This window comes from Strongylocentrotus purpuratus, unplaced genomic scaffold (genome assembly GCF_000002235.5).
Source record: "Strongylocentrotus purpuratus isolate Spur 01 unplaced genomic scaffold, Spur_5.0 spur5_scaffold_16, whole genome shotgun sequence".
NCBI lineage: Eukaryota > Metazoa > Echinodermata > Echinoidea > Camarodonta > Strongylocentrotidae > Strongylocentrotus > Strongylocentrotus purpuratus.
In genome coordinates, this window is record NW_022145601.1 from 25,928,150 (window position 1) to 25,942,632 (window position 14,483).

The following is a 14,483-nucleotide window of genomic DNA, read 5'->3' on the forward strand; positions in this document are numbered from 1 at the left end:
GTTTGCAAGAGAATCACTGCAGAAGTTTATCCCGAAAAGGATTACGGTCAAAATTCCTTTATAGATTGGAAATTTGACAAGAAATAATTCAACATTTTGAACGAAACGTCCCTTCTATGTGCAGTGCAGGTCTTGTGGATAAGTCAACGAATTGTAGATCACATGGATTGCGATTCGAGTCCCGCAGCACTTATGTCTTTTGGCAAGACATTTGTCTAAATGTGCCATACTTGAACCATGTGAAGTAGATGGTTACCTATATAGCAGGAATTAATTCCTTTTTTTAAATACTAGAGCGCCAAAATGGCAGCCATGCTAAGGCCGGGTTGTTAACAACCGTGGAGCGCCAGGAGTGTCCAGTTTGACAGACATGAGCGCTATACAAGAACATATAGGCCCGAATTCACAAAGGAGGTTTGTCGACAAACCTCCGTTGTGAATTCGGGCCATTATTATTATTTTGATTTTTATTATCATTATTAACAAATAAATTATAGGGGCCCATGTATGCACAAAGGCCCTTTGATATCATTAATTGGTGGAGTTTTCATAGGTTGACTTGACTTTTTGAAATGTGTGTTTGTTTTAAAACTAGGGGTCGTGTCGTTAATAAGTGAGAAATGGCTTTTCCGTCGCGACTGCCACTAAGGGACATGCCCTTCCGATACCTTCTCAACTTCTTCTCGGCGATTCAGTCCTTAGCCATTATCCTGGACAACTCTGAGAGTGTTGCCAGAGAGGTTTTACGTGAACTCGGCTATGGAGAAAATCAGATAAACTATATGTATGACAAATACAAACGACCAATCTTTGAAGCATTGATATCGCATCGTGACTGGAAGGGAACTGTTCAAGATCTCTACAGGTATTCAAAGAAAAAAATATATCAAAGTTTTTTTTGGATTTAATTGTGTTTATTTACCTATTCGAGTTCAATATTACATCTCAAAATGCTTCAATTGATGAACAAAGAATTGTGTTGGATATTTCTTAGCTGATAGATGTCAGTCAAAGTAGCCTATATTTTCCCATTTGAACGGGAATTTCTCTATTTTTCATTAGTGAATACAATTGTGTCAGTTCCAAAAATATCGCGATTTGTCAAATTAGAAAAACATAGATCTGCCTTTTGAGGGATCAAACCTTTCGGTATTGGGTGTACGCCACATTATTAAATCATGTATCGATTGAATTTTTGTCCTAACGTGTCAGGTATATAATACTTTTAATGAAGTGATATCTTTTTTTTTTCTGATGATGAATCTTAATTACAGTATTCCATAATTAGAGCCATCGTTACAAATTATTTCATGCACCTGTTATGAATAACTGCATAGCAATAATTACAATGGAAATTGCAAACATCGAGTGTTGCTAGGTAGGACAAACATTATGATTTGTCCTACCTAACAACACGTAATGTACGCAATGTATGGAATTAGCATTCTGACTATTAAAATACACTTATTCGTAAGAGGTGAATGAAAACATATCTAACGAGGCACTTAAAGATTTGTGCATAAAATTTGATTACATTACGAAAATGGAATGTCCTTTGATTTTTCAGGGTTCTGAGTTCGACTAATCAGACGGAGGCTTTACAGACGTTGTTCACCTTTCTCCGTGAGAGTAAGTTTTACCTTTCATGATCATAACAATGACATTATAAGAACACAACTAACAAGAAAATTATGATTCAGCACGATCACAGAGACAATTTCAATGGCTTGACCGTTTCCTGCTAAATTACGTACACAAAGACATATTATTTTCATAATGAGATACATAATAGGACATAGACTATACCCTTTAGTCTATTTCTTGAAAGTCTTTCTTCTAGTTTCTCATTAGATACAAATCTTTTATTTCATCACGTAGTAAAACGCTTTATGATACCATTGGCATTTCAGCAAATTTGTAACTTATTTTTGTATGTGCTTCAATTTCGAACGAGGTTTTATAATTATCTGCAAACCAGAAGTTAACCGTGCATACTGAACGATTGATGGCAGGCGCACCGGAAGAAGTTTTGGATCGGGGGGGGGGGGGGCAAACATTCCAGGGGGCTCACTCACCTTCCAGTGGCAGTGGCGTAATGCGCAAAAACGTTTCGGGGGGTGGCAGAAGAAAAAATTGCATCACCACCACTCTTACATGTTACATGTAGATGAGGGCCCCACGGAACGTTTTTCAAAGTGGAGTATTAACGATCAGGTAAGAGTGTAGCGAGCGTAAATTGGCGTGGGGTCCAGGGGCATGGCACTGGCGGGGGTCAAGGGGCTAAGCCCACGGAATCTCGTGGTTTTTAGGCATTTAATTCCTGTTAACTTTCCTTTTCTTTGAATAGAATATAATTTATTTGTGATTCAATTCAGGTTTTTCTTCTTTTTTATGTTCTTTTTGGTTAAAAAATACCAACCATCTTAATACTCCTTTACTGCTTTTTTTTCTTTTGAGGGGGGGGGGGGCGTTTCCCCCCCTCACTTCCGACGCCTATAATTGATTGTAACCCGCCCCTTCCCTTTGGTTCCACTGAAAGGAAGGATGAATTTGCTCTTGTGCACTACGGAAGTTAAATCGGTTTAAGATGAAATGTCTCGCACTCATGAACAGAAAATTTGCAAGCAATAGGCCTATAATCGCAAGACTTGATATTAACTAAACTTTTCATTAATTTCAGACCTGAATGACCGTCGGCATGTACCAGATGAAGCAACGAAGGCGAACTGGGCGATCTTACTGGATTCAACGCAGTATAGGATCTCCCCTGATATTTCTTGGCCCCGAGTTTTCATGAAAACATGTAAATATGATGAAGATGTTATTCGGATTTCAGATTTCAAGTCTCTAGAGGGAAATCATAACCTGTCAAATTTCTGTTTAAAATCATTACCAAAAGTCAAAAGGCTTCCAGCACATTCACCCTCACTAATGCATTCTGACTACATTTCCGTATCTCTTTAGCACAGCCATTACCTTTGTCGCTCTATCTACCATCTCCTCCTGTCATCTTCTCATACATCTTTTTTACTCCCATCCCCAACATCATTTTGTATATAGGAATTATTACGTTTTATAAAGGTTTACCTATTGCGCCTTCAAGCTTAAATGGATAGTTGAGTTCTGTTTTCCGACCGCAAATGCCTTCAAAGTGTATGGTTATTGCTCTTATTCTTATCTGTGGCATTTCTAGTGCCCTTTTAGAACCTAAAATTGCTATGAAGGTAATTTTAGACCCCAAAATGTGTGAAATTTAGCCAATACGATACTAATAATCAGCTCCACTTTCTCAAAAATACGGTGGCCGTTAATTAATTATTTAATTAAAAATAACAATATAATGGGTCGGCTGGTTGTGCATAATATAACCAACACGCAAATGCCAAAAAAAAAAAAACAACATTGGCATTGGCTGAAATACGACGTAAAAGGCATAAGTTACATCAATCAATGAACATAGAGACGAAAAAAAAAGTCTTGCATGTAACAGTGTATAATCAAAATAACAGTAGAGGAAGGTTTAAAGTTACATATTACCATCCTATCACAACACTCTCACACCCCCCCCCCTCTAGCCCACCCACACCACACCCCCTTTCACACACATAAACAACCATACAAACACACACTGCATGCAACCTGTTCCCTCAACTCACACCACACAAACTCTTAACGATGAACTCTGATGACCCCAATTTGGCTTTTGACATAAGTATATTCTAATCATTCTTCCAAGGAATACGATATGAAAACTTTCACCATAACCAATTATTGTAAGATATCAATTTTCAGTTTGACCTCAATGACCTTCAACATACGACCGTTGACCTAATATATACTAAGTTATCATTAATACAATTTTTTTGAGATTTCAGAGTAATGCCTTAGTGAGGGAACGGTTTTTGAGATAAATGACTCAGCCGACGTTTTTGCAAAATAATTGACTTCTTTTTCGCTTTGACCGCTGACTTTGGACATAATACTGTTCCACATTGAGCCATGTTAATATCACCTTCTTTCAGATGTCATTGTAGTTAGACATCTATTTATGACATGACAATGATTCATCTAAATTTCCTCAAAAAAACTTAACCTGACTCAATCGACGTCAGAGCCCAGTTGCATAAAACTTACCATTAATGGTAACTTTGCCATCAATGACAACTACTATGGCAACAGGGCTCAACAGCCAATCAAAATCAAGTTTCCCATGGTAGTTACCATTGATGGCAAAGCTACCATCAATGGTAAGTTTTGTGAAGTTTACCCCCATCTGACGTTTGGTTGTAAATGAAACTTGTGACGAAGTTCAGTTCAAATCCAGGTAAAACTTGGAAATAAAAGATGTTTTTCAACACTGTTGTTTCATGTATTTGTAATCATTTTGTGTGTACAGGGCCTCTCAGAAAACAGTATTAATACTGAGAGAGTTACCCTGTTTAAATAAAAAGAATAAATAAATAAAATTAAAAAATTTCCATCAAAAAATCAAGCCTGAATCCGATGACCGAGGCAATAATATATTAGTAAAGCGCTAAAAGAAATCGTTGATGTATTAGGCGCTTTATAACAACGGAATATTATTATTACTATTATTAATCGACCTTAATATTTGCCTAGATCTGCAGACCATTGTTTACATTAAAAAAAAAAGTATTTTGACCTTTTTTATATGAGAAGAGAACATGCACCGGATCATTCAATAAAATGATTAATATTGAATGGAGTACGACGGTGCTTAGAATTCTGGTCTTGTCCATCAGTTAGGCTGTCACGTAGTTCCCCAAAAATAGTTTCCATACGTTGCTTGTGGTTATGTACTTTTTCATAATAACTGGCTTTTGGAATATAATCCAGCTTTTATAGAATGCAGCATATGATGACGATCAGCCTATGACCAGTATATGCCTATTACATAAAAATCCCTGGATTGAGTTGTCCTTTGAATTGATGTATTTCTCTTCAATATATATGTTCACATATCAATTTCTATGTGGGCTATAAAAGAAAAAATCTTTTAATTAAAAAAAAATAAAACTGTTTATACCCTTTATTGTGTGGTGGTTCTTTAAATGGGAGAAAAAATGGGCATTTTCATAGAGAACCATTTATTAATATTTTTAGTGCCCTAATCTTTTTGTATAATGTTGTCAGGTTTATTCTGTATGTTCGAGAATACCATTTGATGATAAGACAACGATCATTGTGATGACTATAATTTTATCTGTATAAATTATTTCCTCTCTCATCCTGCTTTTTTTAAATTTTCTCCCTCTCTCTCTCTCTCTATACTCCTTTGCACCATCTTTTTCTATTCATCTCTCCGTTTTCTCTATGATAGACATCTTTCCTATCTATAGCCGCGTGCAGAAGATTGTCTACATGATGTTCCCGTTCAGTACGGCTTATGCCTCTGACATGTACCGGTCTATAAGCAACCTGATGAACAACGTGATTATCGTCGTTTGGTTTCTGACCGTAGCACAGAATGCAATGACCATATACCAGGAGGGACGTCTTCAATACTCGGTTACCATCTTCATCTCACTTTCTCTCTGGATCAAGCTTTACCTCATGAACGCACCTTTCAATCAACTCAGAGGATTGTTGCCGTTGGAAAACGATGAGCAAAATCTTCGAAGGGCCGACTTTCTCTACAAGGAGATTCGAATCGCATTGCTCTTTGTGTTCTTCTTCAAGCTGGCTCTTGCTATGTTCGGTTGTGCCTTGTTCTACGCCTTCCCAGATTTTCTCCTCGAAGATCTCCAAAGCAAGATGACCCAATTCGCCTTGTTTCTTTTCGTCTTTGAGTTGGCCCATAATGCATTCTATTTGAATGCATTCTATTGGGACCCTAATATTTTCCGTATCATTAATGATTTGTTTCCTATGTAGAAAATATTCAAACCGCACATTCATGGCTGAAATACAGTGTGTACAAGCATGCACATTTAGGTGTTTGCCTTAGCGAGTCTCCAAATGTGTTTTTTTTGTTAAGGAGTGACACAGAATCGCTTGGTAGGTTTAGAATGACAGTATTTGAGGTATTCAGTTTTGTTGTGGAACAAAGGCAAATAGAAATTTGAAACTCTTGTGTTTTAATAAATTCAATTTTATGCAAATGTAAGTTCATTATGAACCTTATATGGACCTCATATCGAGTTTTACTGGCATTATATTTTACCCAAAAAAATATGCAACATTTGATGTTAAGGGAAAATTCTGAAGTTTGGGGACAAAAATACATTTATGTAGTTCCAAAAGAGATGGCAAATTTAGGCAAAATAATTACAGCACTCACAAGTAAATTCTGTAAGTGCTTACCATTCTGAACATCGGATGTATAAACTCATGGAAATGGCGGAGGGGTTACAATATACGTTAATGAAATAAACTTAGCCACAAACTAAGATCAGATCTTTTGTAAATGATATTGAACTTGTTGCTGTTGAAGTGAAGCGATCTATTTCTTCACCCATGGTTGTTTTAGCTCGGTATAGACCCCCCTGGAACAAGCATCGAACTACTTAAAGTCATTGCGAATATTTTGTTAAAACGAAAAGATATCATATTTTTAGGAGATTTCAATTGCAATATACTCGCAGACCCTTTATCTTGCTATACAAAGCGTTTACTTGAAATTTACCAAAATTATTCTCTAAGTCAACTGATTAAAGAACCCACGAGGGTAATACCGCTTTCATCTACCCTTATTGATTTAATTTATACTTCCAACTGTATGAAAGTGGTCGAAACTGGCGTCGTTCATGAGCGACCACTCACTTGTATATATTGTATGGGGTACGGTTCGCAAATCCTTTCCTAACCATATTTGTAGGACCTATAGAACTTATAAGAATTTCAATGAAAATAACTTTTGTAGCGACCTAGGAAACATTGATTGGAAAAGTGTTTTTAAATGCTCTAATGCCGATTCTTTGTTACATTTGTTCCAACATTATGTAATTTTCATGCTCCGGTTAGATAAAGTCGTATCAAGAAAGATCGGAAACCCTGGATAACTTGGATGGGATACGCTTGAACAGAAAAGGAAAGAAAATATCACTTTAATGGTGTTGAATATTCTTAATAAAAAAGCCCCTACTTATTCGATTGAATTTTCGTTCAGAGAAAGACCATATAATACGAGAAGTGGCAATCAACAGTATGTGTTTAGACAATCCAGCCTAAAACGGGTTGTACCAAACGCACAATTGTGTATAAAGGCGCTTGCCTGAGGAATTTACTACCACACGAAGTGCAAGTACAGTTTCACAACAAGACTAACCAACTTATAATCATATATTATTCATGTATAATATACTATGCTACAATATGTCTATGAACTTTCGAATGGTTCCTTCCATTTTTTGGTGTGTCCATGTTCGTGTTATTTGAAATCATTTTGTTGTGTATGCATCTGCTCGGCTATTTTTAAATTTCTATATGATATAATATAACTTCATTTCATTTCATCTGACAATGATTACATAATGGAGTTTTATATTTTTTGCTTGTAATTTTGCGTTACTTTCAAGTGTTCTTTTATTGACTTTTTAAAATTGTAATCATATTTTAAATTGTAATACTGATTTTTTTTTGTTATAGTAATCATTTATATATCACTTGAACTTTTAATAATTCTTATTTTTTATTTTTATTTTGAATATTTGTGGTATCTTGTCGAGCAACATTTGATTATTCTCAATGTTATATGTCTTTACCAGCAGTTTATTTGAGCACAATTCTTATTACCAATTTGAATGTGTAGTATATGTACAATATTACTCTTGTTCAGCAAATCATGATTATCTTTATTCATATACATATTCTTTTCCGGTAATACTATTCTATTGTTATTTTTCAAAATATATTTATCTTATTCCTGTTATTTCTTGTTTGTTTTAAACATGTCATTTGATGGACCATTGTCATTTCTTTTTATTTATTTTTTAAAGTTCATAAATGATATGTTTATTTGATGAATTTACATTGTTTTACACGGCCCCAATGGAAATCAGTCTTGTAACAGTTTGGTATTCTCTAACCGTGTATAAATAAAGATATAAATTCATCCAATTCAATCAAATACATACTTGACAGAAGGCCCGCGAGACTGCATGTGTAAATAATATGCCGCAAGTTATCTGGGCCGAATTTGTTTGGAATTCTTCACCGAATTCAACAATGCAATGCTTATCTCTCGTTTTTCTGTAGAATGTCTTTAAAAAAAAATTTATCGAAAAATGAACGTTATTGATTTAAAAATACAATATGTCATTATTGGTATCTCATATTTTGGTCACATTGCAAGTCAGTTTTAATTTTCGTATGCTTTGTTCCTTTATTGAAAAGTCAACATTTTTCTACCCCATCGTACAAAACAGAGATACGTGCACATGCACCATTCGCTACACCCACACACACGCACACACACACACACACACACACACAGAGACTCATACACAAAGATCGTATGAACACATTTTCATTTAAATTTCACCTGAAGATTTTTCTTTTGAGGCCGCCATCCTAATCAAGCGTCGTTTTATTATTATGGCGATTTCCTGCAGTATTTCACAGTTAGTTAGGAAAATACTCTAAACTCATAATATTTAACTTGTATTATAGAAATATGAAGTTCGTTATAATATGTACATATGTAAATCACAATTTGACATCAAGTTATTACTATTTACATATTTTTTATTAAAACATACGTTTACATTTTCAGATATCGTATTTTGAAAAATTGTATCATACCTTACGTTTACATAATTATATTCATCATGCGGTATTGATCAAATTAGAAAAACGTAACCGGTAAGGTTCTGGAAGTGATAACAATTGTTTTGAATATAGTTCTAGAAAGTAGAATAGTGCCTCATGATTGGTGTGTTGGAATGATTGTTCCAATATTCAAAAACAAAGGGTCGGACAAAGATCCAGACAACTATCGTGGTATTACCCTTTCAAGCTGTTTATGAAAGTTGTTCACTTCAATATTGAATCATAGAATTACTTTATATTTTAAAAATGAATCTGTACTTGGAGAAGAACAGGCGGGTTTTCGCGAAGGTTATTCCACAATGGATCATGCATTTGTGTTGGAATCTTTACTGGATATATATTTGTCAAAGGGAATGAGGATTTATTGCGCCTTTATGGATTTTAGAAAAGCCTTTGATATGATAGATCGAGCATCCCTTTGGTATAAATTGTTATTGTCAGGATTAAACGGCAAGGTATGTAAAGCCATTAAGAATATGTATGTCTCTGCTAAGTCGTGTGTTGGGGTAAGGCACAGTGATAATTTATCCCCTTACTTTTCGCAATTTATCTTAATGATTTTGTTGGATAAATACGAACCAAATTTAAAGATTTACGGTATTTATATGATGAGGTGTGTTCTGATGTTCTTAATAAAATTTCTGATGAAGAATTATTTATTAATTTACATGCATTGCTATATGCAGATGATACTATTATCTTGGCAGAAAATCCAGAGGAACTCCAAATGGCTTTGGATGCTCTGTCTAACTACTGTGAGAAATTGAAATTGCATGTGAATAATGAAAAAACAAAGATAATGATATTCTCTCGAGGGAAGGTACGCAAGTACCAAGTTTTCAAGTATGGGAGCGATATTATCAATGTAGTACATGACTTTGTGTATCTTGGGGTTAAATTTGATTATAATGGTAATTTTTAAAAGGCAATATCAAAACAGGTGATTCAGGCAAGAAAAGCTTCATTTGCAATGACCTTAAAGGTGCAAAAGTTAAGATTATCATTGGATATTCAGTGTGAGTTATTTGATCAGTAATCATGCCAATACTCTTATATGGCTGTGAGGTGTGGGGTTTTGAGGATTTAAGTCAGATTGAAATTTGTCATCGCAAATTGTTAAGGGCCATATTGAATGTCAATAAATATACACCTGACTGTATGATTTATGGTGAGACTGGTAGATTTTTGCTCTTAAGCTAAGGTTGACTGACATGTCAAAGCGAGAAATAATGTCAAATTTTTGGTCAAATCGCATTTGTGTTAACTACCGAATTATCAAGAACGAAATTTTATTTGAAAAGTATCTGGTAAAGTTGAATAGAAGAGGTGCGATCACTTTGTGTCGATTCCGATGCAGGTCACACTGCTTACCAATTAATAATGGAAGGTTTGAAAATAATCCTGAAGAAAGTAAAATTGAATGTCTTTGTTGTAATTTAAAGGTTTTTGGAGATGAATTTCAATATATTTTGTCTGCCCTTTTTCAAGAAAGAAAGGCAGTTATACTTAGGTCGACAGTTTGTTGTGAGTAACCCTATCACTTTTCACATGGACAAATTGTTTAATAGATCTAGCGTTAAATAATTAAGAAACTTGTAAAATTCATAACAGTAATAATACGATTCTTTTTGTTGGTTCCTAAAGCTGAAAGGCATGGTCCTATTTTTGTTAATAAAAGTGTAGTTACTCGTAGAGGTAGACAAACCAAACCACGTCATATTTTAGAATATAACTTTAAATTGTATAGTGTATACTTTGTCTTTAGCTCATGTTTATTGTGTTATAGAAATATAACAATTGTATATATTATGTCTATGTATTTCATTATCATATCTTAATTTGTTTTATATTTGTTTCTGTATTGTGTTGTAAATATGTTGTGCTCTCATACCCCTGAAGGGGGTCGATAGAGTCAAATAACATCTTATCAAAATCTTATCTTATCTTATCAGTTATTGTATTTGAAATTATGCAGAAATAAAAATTAAAATATATATATATATATAATTTCGGGTGCGTACGTTTTACAAAACATACATCGTTTATGTCCCGTTCACAAGACGATAAATAATTCTTTATAAAGAACTTAGTATACACTTAGATTTATCATAACACTTTTTTAATAGCACGGTTGCAGCTGAGTATTATTGTCATAATTTTGATGATGTTAAAGATGCTAAATAAAAGAATCCTCTCAGTGATAAAGGTTTGTTTCACCAAAAATTCAATAAACATATGGACTATTAAATTGGCTAATATAAGGACTTGCTCTCCATTTTCATGGGGATGTTTGTATTTTAATAAGACGATAGGCATGCGTGTTTACTTCATTCTTTAAAAATTAACACAACAGGTTTTATGTTGCTAAATCAAGTAGAATCTTAATAAAAAAGCATTAATTGGGAGTTGCAACACAGACGATATGTTAAGAAATAAATGAATATGGGTGTTGCAGTTTTATTGTACTCTTATGCAACGATTCTTTGTGTGTTTAGTAAATTGAGTATATCAATAAAGAGTAATTTACACGAAATATTCCATTGTCTTCAAATGTGCTGTGTGTGTTATATTTTTCTTTACACGGTTTGAATGTTGTATAATTATATCTTTATGATTAAATATTTTAATAATATAACATATCCTTTGTCTCCCCATTAAACATTGTTTGGGAGAGCCTAATATGGAAAAAAAAACTCGTTGAGATATGACATTTGACAGAAATGGTCGCAACAATTCAAGGACCTTTACCGGCAGGGAACGAAACTACGCTTCTATGCCGGTAGGTGGCGCCAACTTGGTGGCGCACCCTTCGAATTCAAGGATTCATTTTATCACAGTAATGCTGTGTATCAATAAAAATGTTCTGTCCGTAGTGTAAACAAAACTTCTTTTTTTTCTTCTCTCAGGTCCCCCAAATGTTTCTGATATATCTAAACTAGACTATGTATCGCATAGGCCTACATATACAAAATCAAAGGTCTCAATAACATCTATACTCATTATAATTATCTGTTATAAACGCATAGAAGTCTAAAAATCAACTGCATAACCAAGACCAGATCGATCTACAACTTATTAGGCCCATTAATCTACGCACTTGGCCTGTTAAATCGTCTTTTTTGTCATGATCCATGTAAATGGGGGGGGGGTGCGAGATAGGACTCTTGTAGCGTCCCCCTACTTAACACAATTATACAATAACAATTAACGTTACATTTAATTAAAAGAATGAAACGATTAAAATTACTCTCATTTTACGAGGAAACATTATTTATATACATTATGAATCAATTGATTTGGTCGATCCAAGTGAAGTATGTTGTGTAGTTATAGTTCTATCATTACTTTTATTATTTTTATATCCCTATATCAGTGTGAGGTAAAGACCAGTATTGGAAACGCCCCAATTTCAAACAATGAAATGGAAGCTCTTATTACCAATCATGTGAAAGAATATGTTTTGACTAATACATGATGATACAAATTTTGCCGGGAAACCGCCTACTAATTGATATATTTGGTAAATGAGTTTATCTACATGGTCTGTGAGAGATAAACGCACGTTTCGCGCACGTATGCATATAGTCCCATATACATCTTTCTGTGTACAGTGCTTGTAACTTTACGAAGACTGGGCCATATTTCTTATCATTTGATGATTCCAGAACCTTGTAGCACACACCAATACTTATATGCTAGATGATCAGCCTTTTCTGATCGATTCCACAACGTTTCTTTCACAATGCAATCGCATTACCATAACTGGTCTTTACCTTTAACTTATGCATTTATCATTACAATGCCTGTCACTGTTGTCATGGTTGTAAATGAGATGCATTTTTATAATTAATCCCTTTTTCCTCTTTAATTTACCCCGTACGATCAGTAGAAGCACTGTGTGTAAAGCAGGCCTACCCCGAATGCTGCTCGGCTTTGTCTAACATATATCTTCCCTTTTCTCACCCCCCCCCCCCCTCCCCCTCTTTTTGTCAACATTCCCGCTTTACCGAAATCGACACGGTCTCAAAGAGAAGAAAAGAAAAAGGAAATGGGAAAAGACGGAAAATTATACACCTCCATGTGCACCCTGAATATACTACATGACAGCAGAAAAACGTTTGTGGTGCTGTTCACCACCCTTTTAAATAAGCCAGTTCGTAAATAGCTTCGGAACGCATGACCCCAAAATATCCACAGACCTTTTAAACGATGGATACATCCCACTTGTGCATTTTAGAATAAGCACTGCCGAAGTGATGGAGGTGCTTCATGAATACCTTTAGTTTGCACCTTGAGAAGAATAATTCCACCTGTGTATTAGATAAATGTACTGTCGGTGCATAAATGAATACTGATTACATAACGTTCATTAGCTCGATACCAGTATTCGTCTCAACGGTTTTACAATAAGGGAGTTTACAGATACAATCTGCGCATGGGCAGATAAAGGTCATTTGTACCAAAAAGGTAAAACCCACCAGAGATGAATACTGGATATGCGCTCATGAAAGTTATATAACATTATTCATTTATGCACCAACGGTATATTCTAAGGTACGCAGGTGGAAGTATTCTTTTCAAGAGAGCAAACAAAAGGTATTCATGAAGCACATCTAGGACTTTGGCAGTTATTATTCTAAGATGCTCAAAGTGGAACTTCTCAATGTGCAAAAGATCTGTGGATATTTGGGGTCATTTGTACCATGTGCTTTCTGTAAACTCCCTTATTTAGGAACAAATGACCTTTATCTGCCCATGCGCAAATCCTAATTACGAACTCGAAAGTATGGGACGCCATGGTGAAGTTCAGGAGTGCTTATGAGCCAAAAATAACAACGTTCTGATTGTTTAAAGTAATGCTTGCATTTCTATAATTTTATTAAACAAATCCGTTCCACTGGTAGTCTGCCCAAACAACAACAACAACAACAACAACAAAGAGAGGCTTCATGCATGGCTGATCGTCAACGAAACGGAGTTTGTTGTTTGTTGCTACGGCAGGCAGTCAGTGAAAACGAATTCGTTTAATAACATTTTGGGATCTTACTTTAAACAAACAGAGCTTTGTTATTTCTGGCTCATTTTTCCTGACTGAGGTGTCATATGAAAGACCAATAAATCAACTTTCTAGAAATGTAATTTTCTCTTTGAAGTTCAAATACCGTTCGCCAAATGACTGTTTGGTACCCTTTCTTCAATTTTGTGTTAATCACTTATTTGTGAAATATGCTGCATATGAGTTGCATGAAATGAAAGAAGAGGATCTAAGCTTTACAAATATGTGTCATTTATTAATAATAATTGTGATTCAGTTATGATAAAACATCGATAATTCTCGGTTTTGTTATATCTGGGACGCACTGTATAATCATCACTGCCAAGGTGCTGGAGGTGCTTCATTGATACATTTTGTTTGCCCTCTTGAGAAGAATACTTTCACCTGTGTATCAAACAATGAGAGCATTTATTTAGTATTCGTCTCGGTGGGTTTTTATAATTTTGGCACACATGACCTTTATCTGCAGATGGGCATGAACTGGCTATTGGGTACCCATTTACATCTTGGTGTAAAATAATGTGGATAAATGGGGTCAAGCTCGCTATCCATAAGGACCACTATCCATAACGCGTTACTAAATGAAAAGCGGTCTTTTATAAATAGCGTCCCTTATAAATAGCGAGCAGACCCCGAG

General features: G+C 34.9%; 1 protein-coding gene across 1 annotated transcript; it reads left to right on the top strand.

Moving 5' to 3' along the window:
* Window positions 1–493: 493 nt before the first annotated feature.
* LOC100889740 lies at window positions 494–6,184 on the top strand. The gene is made up of 4 exons (XM_003726195.3): window positions 494–865; window positions 1,568–1,629; window positions 2,681–2,803; window positions 5,342–6,184. The coding sequence occupies exons 1-4, from the start codon at window positions 621–623 to the stop codon at window positions 5,893–5,895; spliced, it is 984 nt and encodes a 327-aa protein (XP_003726243.2). The 5' UTR covers window positions 494–620; the 3' UTR covers window positions 5,896–6,184.
* The last annotated feature ends 8,299 nt before the right edge of the window (window positions 6,185–14,483 follow it).